Source organism: Arachis ipaensis, chromosome B08 (assembly GCF_000816755.2).
Source record: "Arachis ipaensis cultivar K30076 chromosome B08, Araip1.1, whole genome shotgun sequence".
Lineage (NCBI taxonomy): Eukaryota > Viridiplantae > Streptophyta > Magnoliopsida > Fabales > Fabaceae > Arachis > Arachis ipaensis.
This window is the reverse complement of record NC_029792.2, coordinates 124,394,340-124,410,294: the sequence shown is the minus strand read 5'-3', so window position 1 is coordinate 124,410,294 and position 15,955 is coordinate 124,394,340. Positions and strand designations below refer to the sequence as shown.

The following is a 15,955-nucleotide window of genomic DNA, read 5'->3' as shown; positions in this document are numbered from 1 at the left end:
TTGCACACATTCATTAAAAAAAGGATCTATTAACTTTAATGCATTTAGAAAACAAAAAATAGATATTGTCAATTCTATTTTGATAATAACGTTTTTTTTTTCTATAAATTTATACAAATATATAATATAAAAATATCATATGTGAAATGACATTATTAAAAATAGAATGAAATTATCATTTTCTTAAAACGCACTCATATATGGATATGTTTAACAAAATCATTATTTGTAACCGATGATATAAGTGAAATTGATACTTCTATCCTTTGATACTATATAAGATGGGAGTATAAAAAGTGTTGGATAAAATATTTAGTTTAGTGTCTAAAGTTATATTTGAATTTTAAGCAGCGGTGAAGGTAAAAATAAGAAAAAGTTTTTTTTTTTTTTTTTTTAATTTTACAAGCCTATTGCCACGCTTTTAAAGCATGGCCGTATCACTGGTTATCGCCACGTTTTAAAAAGTGTAGCCATATCTTTTCTTATCGGCACGCTTTTAAAGAGTACCTCAAACAAACATTCTGGGACGTTTTAAAAGCGTGGCGACATGTGCACCTTTCGGTACGCTTTTTAAGTGTACCTATAGGTTAAGACCTATGGCCACGCTTTTAAAGCGTGGCAAGAGATGAAAGCGTGCCAACAAAAAAAGCGTGCCGATAGCTCCAAAAAACCGTGCTGATAGAGCAACCGGCACGCTCGCAAATGTGGTGAATGATGGATTCATCACTGCGTGCTATTTTAAAGCTGCTTCGTGAGGGTCTAAATCACAAGGCAGCTAGTGGCGATCCCAGTTTTACGATAGATGATGTGGTGGAAGGATCTAGATCGGGGTCTGTGAATTTGAATGGAGAACCACAATGGCCATGGAAATTGAAGGTGGCTAACCTTCCCATGTTCAAAGGAGATGGAGTAGAGGATTGGGTTTTTCGGGCAAGGCAATACTTGGAGACATTCAACATTCCAATTAAATAAAGGATTCGAGTATTATCCTTCCATCTTATGGGTGTAGCCTATGCCTGGTACCGCTGGAGAGTCAACAACAATATTACTTACACCTAGGACTCATTCCTTGATGCTTTGAATGTTTGTTTTGGCAAGAACATGTTCTATGATCCATGAACAACTCTCAAGAAATTGAAGTAGGGTGGTTCCATAGAAGAGTATCAGTGTCAATTCGAAGAACTGAACAACTGTGTGACAGGGCTGAGTTAAGAGTGGATTGTGGCCCTATTTATAGCTGGGCTCCAAGAGCACCTGAAGTGTGAGCTGCTATTGGCTCGCCCCAATTCCTATATCTAAGCTGTCTCTCTTGCCAAACTGCATGAGCAGTAACATTGGGCCTCACCAAAAACAATGGCAACAAACCAAGCTCCTCATTTGGGCAGCCGAATCGGTTTGCACCCAACTAGACCCTACACCCAGTTTTCCAACTTCAGAAACTCATCACTCACACCAACACCTCCTCAACCCATTCTTCTCCCCCCACCTCTTCAACCCATTCTTCCTCACTCGCACAACCATCGCCGGTCAAGAAACTCACCAGCACCGATATACGTGCGCATCGGGAAAAGGGACTTTGTTATTACTACGACGACAAGTATACCCCTGGTTAGCATTGCAAGTCGTCATTGCAACTCTTAGTAGGAAAAGAGGAATTACGAAAATTGATGCAAGAGCCTCAAACGGCAGTCGTTGAACCAGAGTCCAATTCCGATGACACTGGGAAAGGGGATGAACAACCACCCAAGATTATCTTGAATGCACTCGAAGGGGAGTTTCACCCAGAAATGCTTAGAGTTCGTGGTACCCACTTTAATCGACAAGTGATGATCCTCGTTGATGGTGGGAGTACTCATAATTTTGTGAAAGGGTATGTGGCTAGCTTAACCTTAAATTTAGCACATGAATTTAACCTTAAATTTGACTCACAAGCTTATCTTATTAAATTGTTAACAAATTAAACTCGAACTAATTTACAAGCTGATTTAATTCACTTTAAACTTTAGTTAGAACCAAACTTTTAACAAATATGCCAATGAGTAATAGCTCAAATAGTATAGTCTCCCCATACTCAATTAAGAGGTTGCGAGTTTGAGTCTCCTATCTTTGGTAAAAAAAAAAATGTTTAAAACAAATATATTAGAGACTTAAAATTTTTATATTTTTAATGAATTTTTTTTTATTTGTAAACTTAATATAGTCTTTAAAACACAAAATAGATAAATTTATTTTTTTAAAGCATTATTTTTAATTTTTTTGAAAGTAAAATATCAAATGTTCAGGTATTCTCTATATAAATGCTACGGTTACCTATCAGCGTACTATACCAAATTATTAAATGCATATTTATGATCTTTCCAATTTTCAAACCCTAAACAATCGTTAATAATTTAAAATTTCAAAACCTTATCAGTTTCAAAATTGATTTCTATTAACAATTAATTACCAATGATGACACATTTTTTCATTAATCCTGAAAATAGAAAATAAGAAAAATAAACACATTACCAATAATTATAAAATGGTAAAAAAAAGGGTTTCTTTGCAAAATACTGAAAAATTGAGATTTTAGGTGACCTTAAAAAATAAATTAAATATGTAAAATATAAAATATAAAATTATGATAAAATTTAAATTGTAAAATTGATTGTCATAATAAATCTTTTATCAAATCAGTTCATTTCTTTAAAAATGTAATATTAAAAGATTGTAAAAATTAAATCAAGATTCTAATCAGATTTTTTAAAAGGGGAATGCTAGGTTCCACTTTAATGTTTGTGTAGTTATATATTTATTGTCTATTAAGCATAGTAGCTAGAATCTCGATTTAACTCTTAAAATCTTTCGATATTACGATTTTAAATAAGTTTATCGATTTTACGAAATTTGTACTAAGTCTGACGATTTTACGATTTAAATCTTATTAAGATTTTACGTTTTACGTTTTTTATTTACTTTTTCGATTTCACGTAAAATCTCGATTTTCTCTACCTTATTAAGTATATCAGCATTATAAAATTTTTGACATATAAATATAAATATAAATTATTTGATATTATTATGAAACTCCAGTCCTTTGAGATTTAAATTTAATTTAATTGGATCAATTTAAAAAATTTATCCAAAACCCTGTCAAATTCATGCCCTTCAATTATGATCCAATTTATATAATTTATTAAATTATGATAAAATTTAAATTGTAAAATTGATTGTCATAATAAATCTTTTATCAAATCAGTTCATTTCTTTAAAAATGTAATATTAAAAGATTGTAAAAATTAAATCAAGATTCTAATCAGATTTTTTAAAAGGGGAATGCTAGGTTCCACTTTAATGTTTGTGTAGTTATATATTTATTGTCTATTAAGCATAGTAGCTAGAATCTCGATTTAACTCTTAAAATCTTTCGATATTACGATTTTAAATAAGTTTATCGATTTTACGAAATTTGTACTAAGTCTGACGATTTTACGATTTAAATCTTATTAAGATTTTACGTTTTACGTTTTTTATTTACTTTTTCGATTTCACGTAAAATCTCGATTTTCTCTACCTTATTAAGTATATCAGCATTATAAAATTTTTGACATATAAATATAAATATAAATTATTTGATATTATTATGAAACTCCAGTCCTTTGAGATTTAAATTTAATTTAATTGGATCAATTTAAAAAATTTATCCAAAACCCTGTCAAATTCATGCCCTTCAATTATGATCCAATTTATATAATTTATTTGAAACAAATTCAACTCAAATCTTTTATGATTATGATCAATATATTATTTTAATAATTTAATTTAGAAGATTTGATTAGATTCAATTGGATCGGTTTGTGATTTTGATCTCATATTGAAACCGTCCCTAGATCCATTGAGATGATATTGAAACATGAAAACCCTAATATTCAAAAACTGAAACGATGACGTTACTGATCGTAATTATGAATGACGCGGAGAAGAACGCGTCGAGAGGACTGGTACTGCGCCGTCGTCACACGGCCACCGCAAGAACGCCGCCGCTGACAGACCTTCCGGAGGAGTTGATCATGGAAATCTTGCTGAGGCTTCCGGCAAGGACGCTTGTTTCCCTAAGGAGCGTGTGCAGGTTATGGAGAAACCTAATTTCCGCCCCTGATTTCACCCGCAACCACCTTCGTCGTCGTTCATGCTTACGCGATCCAAGCCTGACTTCGCTACGGATTGCTTGTTACAACAGTTTGCCCCTCGGAGGCAATGGTGTCAGATACGACAGTTTTGGAATTCTGTCCGTACGGTCAATAATGGAGAAACCTTTTGAACCTCCTAAAGTCGATTACTTCAGTGGACAACGCTACAACAGAATCGTTGGTTCTTGCCATGGATTGTTATGCTTTTTTTATGAAGATGGCGACCAGAATACGCATGGCATGTTGTGGAATCCCTGTACTGGATTCACATTCCAGTCACCGGAAATCAGCGGTCAAGCCAGCCTTTGTGGCTTTGGTTACGATCATCTCAGTGACAGCTACAAACTCTTTGGAATTTTAAGGAAGAAAGGGCCTTCTGGTTTGGAATTTAGTACCAGAATTTATACTTTTGGACCAACTTCTTCCTGGAGAAGAATTGATGATATCCCATTATTTGTCCCAACTGACGACCCTTTCATGCCTGATAACATGGAAGGGGTATTTTTTGGCAGTAGCCGAGCATGCACTATTAATTGGAGTGTGAATCAACAGGTGGTTGTTTATTTTGATTTGGATAAAGAGACTTATGGCCATTTTTCTCTGCCTTATACCGATTCAGATGATTATTTTCAGAGGATGGGCACTTATTTATGTATCTTGGGAAACTGTCTTTCTGTTTGTTATGAGCATTTGAACGCACAATGCTGGTTTGTGTGGCAGATGAAGGAATACGGAGATGCTCAATCTTGGACTAAATTGGCAATTATTCCCTTCCATCCCCAACTCGTCAATTTGGGTTCTCCTTTACAATCTCTTTACATCTCGGAAAGTGGTGAACTTTTAGCCATTTCTCCATCTTTAAGAATAGTTTTGTATGATTTAAAGAATGGTAGCATAAATTCACCTGACAGCATAAATTTAAAGGAGAACTATCCTAATCTTTCTCAAAGTATAGGTTTTAGAATGGCTTATATCTACCATGAAAGCTTAGTTTCACCAAAGGGCCTTCAAAGCAACTCATCCAAAATGCTGCTGCAAAAACCTAAGTCTATTGTTTCTTAAAGCCTGTATGCACCTTCATTTGGTGAAGCCTTTTTAGCACTAGTCCACTACCAACTTTGTAATTAATAATGTTATCAAATTTATTTATCCAAGTACTATGTTTATTTGTGTACTGATGAGGAATTGTACTTACTTAGTATCATCCTTTCATTTGGCAATTTTGCATTGGAAAAACTTCATTCTACCCTACTCTCAACTTAATACTTGCATATTTATTTGCTAAACATGCTTAGGAAACTTTGATATTATCTTAACAATATGGTTCGATTATATCTATTTAAGATGATGATGTTTTATCTTTTATGTTTCTGTAATTGAATATGTTCCTATCAAAAAATTAAATTTCTACTCATAAAATATTTTAAACTAGTAATGTACATTAAAATAAATTCAATTCAATTTAATTATATTTTTTATTTTAAAATTTATTTAAATTTTGGATTAAATAAATGTTGCCAGCATAACGTTCGTTACTATTTATTGTTAAATATAACCAAAGAGAGAAATTTAGGATCACATTTGTTTGTGTTATTTAAAACTTTAACGTTAAGAGTAAAAATTTTAAGTACACATCAGAAGTTTAGGATTAACACTCTCTTTTAATTTTTTAACTTCAAAGTTTATTCTTGGTTTCTATATTTATCTTAAATCAAACATGATATTGAGACATAATTCAGTTCAATATAAATACAATACAAAAATTTAATTTAATTTTTGTCTTTCGATTTTAGTTAATCTTTCAAACGCAACCTTTAAATATTAGTAACTCACTAATTTCTCAAAAAATTCTTAACATCCTAACTTTTTTTCTATTTTTAGAACTGTTCATAATGAGTATTTTTTTTTTTTTAACAAAACTTGTAAACATACATCATTAAAAAGAGAGAACACAGTGGGGGAGATAAACTTGTAAATATCATTAGAAAAATAGAACACATTAGTGGTAGAAATTAGATGCAAATGTATATAGTAGAATACATTAGTGATCCTAAGCATGTAAATTCTGTTGAAGCAATTGGATTTTCAACCAGTAATTGTGTGAATACATTAGTGAGTAATTAATTAATTAATAATTTAATTAATATAAAAATAAATTATATTAGATAGACATATAATATTACTATTTTTGTTTTGAGTATTATCTATCTACACTTTTTAGATTCAATACATATACACATGTATAAATATAATTTAGAGTAATTCTTGGCATACTTATACAAGCGATTAAGGCTTGTAAGCCTTACAAGTTCAATTAAAACTAACGCTCAAAACACGCTTCGAACCATTCTTCTTCCTCTTCGTCTTCTTCTTCTTTCTTGCCTTCTCTTTCTCCTTCTTCTTCTTCTTCTTGCTGCACGTTCTTCTTCCTCTTACTCTTCTTCTTCTTCTCCTTTTCTTTCGTTTCTGCACGTTCTTCTTCATCGTCTTCCTCTTCTTCTTCATTTACGTTCTTTCTCTCTGTTTTATCTTTTTTTTTTTCTATTTTTCATGGTGAAATCGTTTTTGAAGAAGAAGAAGCAGTAGAAGATGAGGAGGAGAAAGAGAAAGAGTTCTGAATTATGCATAAAATGTATTTTAACAAATTTTAGGTGTATTTCTTTAAATCCTTTGGGTGTATTTTCTGTAATCCTTTGGGTGTATTTCTATAATCGTTTGGGTAAATTCTTGTAACCGTTTGGGTGTATTTTTGTAATCATTTTGGGTGTACTTCTGTAATCGTTTGGGTGTATTTCTGAAGTTCCATTATCTTCAAAAGGATTACAGAAATACACTCAAAGGATTACAAAAAATACACCCAAAATTCGTTGCATAATTCAGAACTCTTTCTCTTTCTTCTCATCTTCTGCTGCTTCTTCTTCTTCAAAACGATTTCAAAGCTTGATTTCAGAAACTATGAAAATCGAAAAAAAAAAAACGAAGAGGAAGAGGAAGAGGAAGAGGAAGAGGAAGAGAAGAAGAGGAAGAGGAAGAGGAAGAAGAAGAGGAAGAAGAAGAAGAACCGTTCTGAGTGTAGTGCTTTGAAAATAGGAAACGTTGAATAACGCATTAAAAGGTCTAGTAACTTGTAAGACTTGTAAGTCAAAAAGACTTGTATGTGTAGCACTCCTCAATAATTTATTCATTTGATCTGAATTTTTGTAACAATATTTGAATAAATATTTAAAATATACACAAAAAAATTCAGAATAAAATTTGATTTCTAGATTTTTTTATTTTTTAAAAAATGTGGTAATTCACAATAAAAAAATAAAAAATTTAAGTGATATGAAATTTTTAATTTTTTAAATTTTAAAAATTAAAAATCTTATTTTTTTAATAATGATTATCAAAATTTGTATCACTTAGTATATATATTTAATATCTAATTCTTTTATCACGTTTTTAAATATTTCAAAAACTTATTTATATTTATCATTCTTTTGGTCATGTTTTTAAATATGTCATAATATTCCTAATAAAAAACACGAACGTTTGGAAGATTTGGCAGCACATTTGATCAGACCCTTTTATGCCATGATGGTAAAAATATAAACAATATGTAAAGCGGCTTGGCTTGGACTCTTCAACAAGGCTTCATAAAAATTCAGACAATCTGATCAGAATTCCTAATCATTTGCTACACGTGTCCTTCAATTATGTAAATCTGTAAATCGGTATGAAATTGTATTTGTACACTGAGTGACCCAAACAACAATAATAAAGTATATGTTATAACTTATAACAGTACATTAAAAAGAAAAGATAAACCTTAACTCTATTATTATATTCATAATACACCAGAATATTTTATAAATTACGAGAATATTGTCTCTCCATATTCACCTAGAGATCACGAGTTCGAGTCTTTCTATCTTTAAAAAAAAAATCAAAAACATTGTTTCTGCAATTCAAGCTATACATCAATTAAAATTGGACTTGGTACATTAAAATGTGCAAGGCTTAACATAAGTGTAAAGTGCAACTTACCTTTCTAAAATTTCCGGTAAACGTGTCTAAAATTTTTATTTTGTTTTCTTTTGCATAAGCAGCAAGTAATGTGCTTCTTCTATTGAAACAGATACATGGATATTCCTGAAATTAAAATCACAATTCACAACTTAAATACTTTTCTAAATTTCTTAGGATCCTCTAGCTTCTCAAGACACATAAGTGAGTGTACTGCCTCCGGGGATAATCATCGGAATCCATATCAGGCAGGGGAAAATGACCATGTCTCTTTGTCCAAATCAAAATAAAGAATCACATGATAAACACTCCAATTAATAGAAGGCATGACCGCTGATTTACAGTGATTGGAATGTGAATCCGGTATAGGATTTCCACAACATGGCATGCTTCTTCTAGTAGGCATGTTCTTCAAACAAGCATCACAATTTATGGTGCACTAATTTAGGCTCACTAAGAAAGTACACTTCACCTCAACTTATAAATCCAAACCACTCCTTTTAAATCTGTCTGCATGTCTTTATATATATAATAGTTTATGAAATTCGAAAAATCTTAGGGGCAGCAATTTTTACCAATTTTGGCGAAGATAAATACCAAATTTTCTTTAATATTGACTTATGTATGTAAACTTTAGTAAATATTAATGTAAATTGTATTATCTTATGTATGTAATTTTTGGTAAATATAAGTGCAAATTATGTATTTTATGTGTAAAATAATAATATTTATTGACCTTATAGTACTACTGAAAAAAGAAAATCATATATAAAAAATCAGTGAATATTATACTAACATACAGTTTAATTCGAATTACCACCTCACTCCACATACATGGGAATACTATAGAAAATTAGGGATGAAAACATAAATTAAAAGACAAAGGTTGAATCAAACTATAAAACAGAACGTTAAAAACATCTTTTTATTATTAAACTTTCATATATTTGTAGTCCAACTTAAGCTTTAATGAAATCAAGTGCAATCTTGTTTTTCATTAATTATTATTTTTATACAACCACCCAGAATTTAACAATAACATAAGCACCTACAACTTGAAATGCAGTATTTGAACAGCTCATGATCAACATTCAGATCACCTCTATTTAATAGTTTTGTTACCTTGGCATGTTTATATTCGAATCAATAGTCTCTGTATAATACTTGAAGATTCCATTTTTTACGTGCCGTAATTTCCCATGAATTGAATAGTCATTAATTATTTTAACAAAGAGACCTTTCTCTAAACAGCCTTGTCATAAATTTTTTTATACATTACCTATAATGAGTTTAAAAAGAATGGGAGTGGGGTAATCACTATATTATATTGAGGAAGAAATTGGAAAGCTAAAAAATGCTAATTGTTATATCAACAACCAAATTTCCATGAATTTTTTTTTAAATTCAGCTTTGCTATCTTAAACCCAGTACAATTTGTCATCAGTGCAAAAAAAGTGTTAAAAGAAATATTTTACGAGAACAGGAAGAAGATAAAACAAAAAGAAGGTGGAATTGGAATTGAAAATAAACATAGTACTGAGATAAATAATTGATAGCATTAATAACAAAGTTGGCAGTGTTAGAAAGACTTCACCAAGAGAAGGTGGAAACATGCTTTTAAGAGTCAATAGGCTTGGGTTTTAAAGTAGAACCTGCTCTAAATACCTAGAAGCTTCAGCAGCGGTTCAACAGGTAAAGGAGGCTTGGAGTGCGGAGGTGAGAGCTACCTGAATAGGATGCAGAACAGAACAAAAAGAAAATTCAAATCAAAAGGCAACCAAACCTGAACCAAATCAAAACAAACCAAACCATCCATGAAACCAACCTTACTGAACGTTCTAAGAAGCTTCTCAAACCTCTCGGTCAATGACACACATAAATTGATACGGGCCCATTAACAACAGCTGCTATTTTCGACCCAATACAAGAAGCTGAAAGCGATGAGGAGGTAATTGGGCCAGATAAAATGTTAGCAAAGCAGAGAAACAAGTTTGTGAAAAAGCAACCAACTTGGATGAAGGACTACTAGCTATGAAATAGAGGCGCTATAGAGTAATAAAATTAGAGGTAGTATCAAGTTAGTTACTTAACAACTTAGAAAGAGAAAAAGCTTAAAAAGGAAGGCAAAGAACCAGAAAATGGTAAAATATGAATTGTTATCATTGAGGAGTGCTTCTCTCACTCGAAAGGAGAAATTATTGTTCATTCCATTTCAGATTATATACGCACACTCATATTTGATTTTACTCAATTCATCGCTGCACGATCTTCTTCTTATTTTGTGGTTGTTATACCTTTGCTTGAGCTTGAATTATTGAACAGGCTATCAATTAGTGCTCTTGTTGAGAGAAGTCCATGATGACTGATGAATTTATATTTGATGATAATTTTTTTTGCTTGAAATGAGTGAATTTTATCATATAAACTTGCATTTATTCATTGAAATAACATGATTTTGTGAATTCTCTCTTAATTATGCTCAATTGTTAAAAACATCTTTTTTGTATTGTCAAATTAATTTCACCTTTATTATATTCAATGCCTTGATATATTTGTTGAGTGATTTCAAGACTAATAGGCAAGGATGACTTGAAATAGTAGAAGAAAAAACATGCAAAGTGGAAGAATTCATGAAGAAACAAAAAAGAAGAACATTCGAATTTGTGCGTATGCACAAGTGAAAAATTGGCTAGTGTGCGTACGTACAAGTCTAGATGCGTGTCTCATTTAAAAAGTCACGTGATTCGCGAATTGGAGATTGTCTTGGCATATTTTTTATGTCTTGAAGTCATATTGAAGCTCAATTTTTGGAGGGGACACACCACACACCATCAAATCATCATATTACGTTTTTTTTTTTGCTAAGTTTTTTATAGTTTTTTTTAGAAAGAGAAACCCTCACTTCTCTCTAGGTTTTATTAGGGTTTAAGCAATTTATGCCTTAGTTTGGATTATAACTTGTTTTAACTGTAAGTTGCTCTTAATTGTCTTATCGTTTACACTATCCTTGTTTTATCCCTTGGATTAGTGATTGAGGAACTAGGATCCTAGAATCATTAATGTCCAACATTGAATGGTAGCTTTGGGTTGTTAATTGTTCTTATTTCTACTAACGCTAGCCTTTTATTAAACTTAATTAGTAAGTTGGCTAGAATTTGTGGATTAAGACCAATTATACCTACTTGGCTTTCTCCATTGTTTAGGGATTAACTAAGTGGAATTAACTCATTGTAATTGCCATGGTTGTGGTTATGACAAGGATATGAATCCTTTAACTCTCAATCACTAATCAAGACCCTTTTTATACATTTGAATTACATTCTTCATTAGTTTATTGCTTTGATCTTTCATAGTTTAATTTAATTGTCTTATAATATAGTTTTAGTCCAATCATTGCTCTTAATTCATGCTTTCTTAGTTAATTGTTTTGCTTGCCTATTAATTCTATTTCTTTGCCATTTAATTGTTGTTGACTCATTTAACTTCTAGTCTCTTTAATTTCCTTTTTATGCGTGAAAACCCCCGAATTTATAACTATTGATGTGCACTTAATTGCTAGTTCAAGGGAGAACGACCTGAAATTAACATTCTCGGTTATTTGTTTGTAACTTTGTGACGCTCTTGTTTAAATTTTGATTCGAGTTGATTATTGGTTTGGAGCTATACTTATAACGAATCCACTCTTTCAATTAGCAAATTTCTAAACCGACATTTGCCTCGCATCAATGACCAAAGGAACTTGATTAACTCGATTAGAAGAATTAACACTCTCCAATAAGCATGAGGTAGTGACATTGAGCCGTGGTTTAGTGGATGCGAACGAACGTATAGCATAGACGCATGCAACAACAGCTTACAATGATGGATTCATCACTGCGTGCTATTGAAAAGCTGCTTCGTGAGGGTCTAAAACACAAGGCAGCTAGTGGCGATCCCAGTTTTACGAGAGATGATGTAGTGGAAGGATCTAGATCGGGGTCTGTGAATTTGAATGGAGAACCACAATGGCCATGGAAATTGAAGGTGGCTAACCTTCCCATGTTCAAAGGAGATGGAGTAGAGGATTGGGTTTTCCGGGCAAGGCAATACTTGGAGACATTCAACATTCCAATTGAATAAAGGATTCGAGTATTATCCTTCCATCTTATGGGTGTAGCCTATGCCTGGTACCGCTGGAAAGTCAACAACAATATTACTTACACCTAGGACTCATTCCTTGATGCTTGGAATGTTTGTTTTGGCAAGAACATGTTCTATGATCCATGAACAACTCTCAAGAAATTGAAGTAGGGTGGTTCCATAGAAGAGTATCAGTGTCAATTCGAAGAACTGAACAACTGTGTGACAGGGCTGAGTGAAGAGTGGATTGTGGCCCTATTTATAGCTGGGCTCCAAGAGCACCTGAAGTGTGAGCTGCTACTGGCTCGCCCCAATTCCTATATCCAAGCTGTCTTTCTTGCCAAACTGCATGAGTAGTAACATTGGGCCTCACCAAAAACAATGGCAACAAACCAAGCTCCTCATTTGGGCAGCCGAATCGGTTTGCACCCAACCAGACCCTACACCCAGTTTTCCAACTTCAGAAACTCATCACTCACACCAACACCTCCTCAACCATTCTTCTCCCCCCACCTCTTCAACCCATTCTTTCTCACTCGCACAACCATCGCCGGTCAAGAAACTCACCAGCACCGATATACGTGCGCATCGGAAAAAGGGACTTTGTTATTACTACGACGACAAGTATACCCCTGGTTAGCATTGCAAGTCGTCATTGCAACTCTTAGTAGGGAAAGAGGAATTACGAAAATTGATGCAAGAGCCTCAAATGGCAGTCGTTGAACCAGAGTCCAATTCCGATGACACTGGGAAAGGGGATGAACAACCACCCAAGATTATCTTGAATGCACTCGAAGGGGAGTTTCACCCAGAAATGCTTAGAGTTCGTGGTACCCACTTTAATCGACAAGTGATGATCCTCGTTGATGGTGGGAGTACTCATAATTTTGTGAAAGGGTATGTGGCTAGCTTAACCTTAAATTTAGCACATGAATTTAACCTTAAATTTGACTCACAAGCTTATCTTATTAAATTGTTAACAAATTAAACTCGAACTAATTTACAAGCTGATTTAATTCACTTTAAACTTTAGTTAGAACCAAACTTTTAACAAATATGCCAATGAGTAATAGCTCAAATAGTATAGTCTCCCCATACTCAATTAAGAGGTTGCGAGTTTGAGTCTCCTATCTTTGGTAAAAAAAAAAATGTTTAAAACAAATATTTTAGAGACTTAAAATTTTTATATTTTTAATGAATTTTTTTTTATTTGTAAACTTAATATAGTCTTTAAAACACAAAATAGATAAATTTATTTTTTTAAAGCATTATTTTTAATTTTTTTGAAAGTAAAATATCAAATGTTCAGGTATTCTCTATATAAATGCTACGGTTACCTATCAGCGTACTATACCAAATTATTAAATGCATATTTATGATCTTTCCAATTTTCAAACCCTAAACAATCGTTAATAATTTAAAATTTCAAAACCTTATCAGTTTCAAAATTGATTTCTATTAACAATTAATTACCAATGATGACACATTTTTTCATTAATCCTGAAAATAGAAAATAAGAAAAATAAACACATTACCAATAATTATAAAATGGTAAAAAAAAGGGTTTCTTTGCAAAATACTGAAAAATTGAGATTTTAGGTGACCTTAAAAAATAAATTAAATATGTAAAATATAAAATATAAAATTATGATAAAATTTAAATTGTAAAATTGATTGTCATAATAAATTTTTTATCAAATCAGTTCATTTATTTAAAAATGTAATATTAAAAGATTGTAAAAATTAAATCAAGATTCTAATCAGATTTTTTAAAAGGGGAATGCTAGATTCCACTTTAATGTTTGTGTAGTTATATATTTAGGGGAATGCTAGGGGAACAATGAAAATTTTGAACAACATGAACAACTACCAATCAAATGAAAATATACTATACTTTAATTTAATGCTACTAATTAAATTTACTCTTTTAACTCTATTAATTCACATTGTTTACACATTGTTCAAAAATCTTATTGGTTACCTATACTTTTCCATATATTTATTGTCTATTAAGTATATCGGCATTATAAAATTTTTGACATATAAATATAAATATAAATTATTTGATTTATTATGAAACTCCAGTCCTTTGTGATTTAAATTTAATTTAATTGGATCAATTTAAAAAATTTATCCAAAATCCTGTCAAATTATGCCCTTCAATTGTGTAGAAAAAGTATATAAAAAATGGGATCCAATTTATATAATTTATTTGAAACAAATTCAACTCAAATCTTTTATGATTATGATCAATATATTATTTTAATTTAGAAGATTTGATTAGATTCAATTAATTGGCCGTTTGTGATTTTGAACTTATATTGAAAGTTTGAAACCGTCTATACCATTGAGATGCTAATCATAATATTGAAACATGAAAACCTTCCTATAAATAGAAAGCAATAGAACATTAGAATAGACGATCCATCTAGTATAGTCATCTAGCAACGCAAACTCAAACTGAAACCATGACGTTACTGATCGTAATTATGAATGACGCGGAGAAGAACGCGTCGAGAGGGATGGTACTGCTCCGTCGTTACACGGCCACCGCAAGAACGCCGCCGCTGACAGACCTTCCGGAGGAGTTGATCATGGAAATCTTGCTGAGGCTTCCGGCAAGGACGCTTGTTTCCCTAAGGAGCGTGTGCAGGTTATGGAGAAACCTAATTTCCGCCCCTGATTTCATCCGCAACCACGTTCGTCGTTCATGCTTACGCGATCCAAGCCTCACTTCGCTACGAATTGCTTGTTACAACAGTTTGCCCCTCAGCGACAATGGTGTCATATACGACAGTTTTGGAATTCTGTCCGTACGGTCAATAATGGAGAAACCTTTTGAACCTCCTAAAGTCGATTACTTCAGTGGACAACGCTACAACAGAATCGTTGGTTCTTGCCATGGATTATTATGCTTTTTTTATGAAGATGGCGACCAGAATACGCATGGCATGTTGTGGAATCCCTGTACCGGATTCACATTCCAGTCACCGGAAATCAGCGGTCAAGCCAGCCTTTGTGGCTTTGGTTACGATCATCTCAGTGACAGCTACAAACTCTTTGGAATTTTAAGGAAGAAAGGGCCTTCTGGTTTGGAATTTAGTACCAGAATTTATACATTTGGACCAACTTCTTCCTGGAGAAGAATTGATGATATCCCATTTGGCCAATCTGGTGTCCCAACTGACGACCCTTTCATGCCTGATAACATGGAAGGGGTATTTTTTGGCAGTAGCCGAGCATGCACTATTAATTGGAGTGTTAATCAACAGGTGGTTGTTTATTTTGATTTGGGTAAAGAGACTTATGGTCATTTTTCTCTGCCTGATACCGATTCAGATGATTATTTTCAGAGGATGGGCACTTATTTATGTATCTTGGGAAACTGTCTTTCTGTTTGTTATGAGCATTTGAACGCACAATGCTGGTTTGTGTGGCAGATGAAGGAATATGGAGATGTTCAATCTTGGACTAAATTGGCAATTATTCCCTTCCATCCCCAACTCGTCAATTTGGGTTCTCCTTTACAATCTCTTTACATCTCGGAAAGTGGTGAACTTTTGGCCATTTCTCCATCTTTAAGAATAGTTTTGTATGATTTAAAGAATGGTAGCATAAATTTACCTGACAGCATAAATTTAAAGGAGAACTATCCTAAT

General features: G+C 32.5%; 2 protein-coding genes across 2 annotated transcripts; both read left to right on the top strand.

Annotated features, from left to right (window-relative positions):
• LOC107611677 (F-box/kelch-repeat protein At3g23880-like) lies at positions 3,854 to 10,595 on the top strand. Its single transcript, XM_021109023.1, has 2 exons — positions 3,854 to 5,253; positions 10,585 to 10,595. The coding sequence occupies exon 1, from the start codon at positions 3,924 to 3,926 to the stop codon at positions 5,229 to 5,231; it is 1,308 nt and encodes a 435-aa protein (XP_020964682.1). The 5' UTR covers positions 3,854 to 3,923; the 3' UTR covers positions 5,232 to 5,253; positions 10,585 to 10,595.
• Positions 14,785 to 15,955, top strand: LOC107611675 (F-box/kelch-repeat protein At3g23880-like; the record flags this gene model as incomplete). The annotated part of the gene is made up of 1 exon (XM_016313578.2): positions 14,785 to 15,955. A coding segment is annotated over exon 1 (1,170 nt), but the record flags the coding sequence as incomplete, so codon positions are not given.

What these genes read in the sequence shown, in the direction of transcription:
- LOC107611677 (XM_021109023.1), top strand. Translation starts at nt 3,924, where the DNA reads ATGACGTTACTGATCGTAATTATGAATGACGCGGAGAAGAACGCGTCG.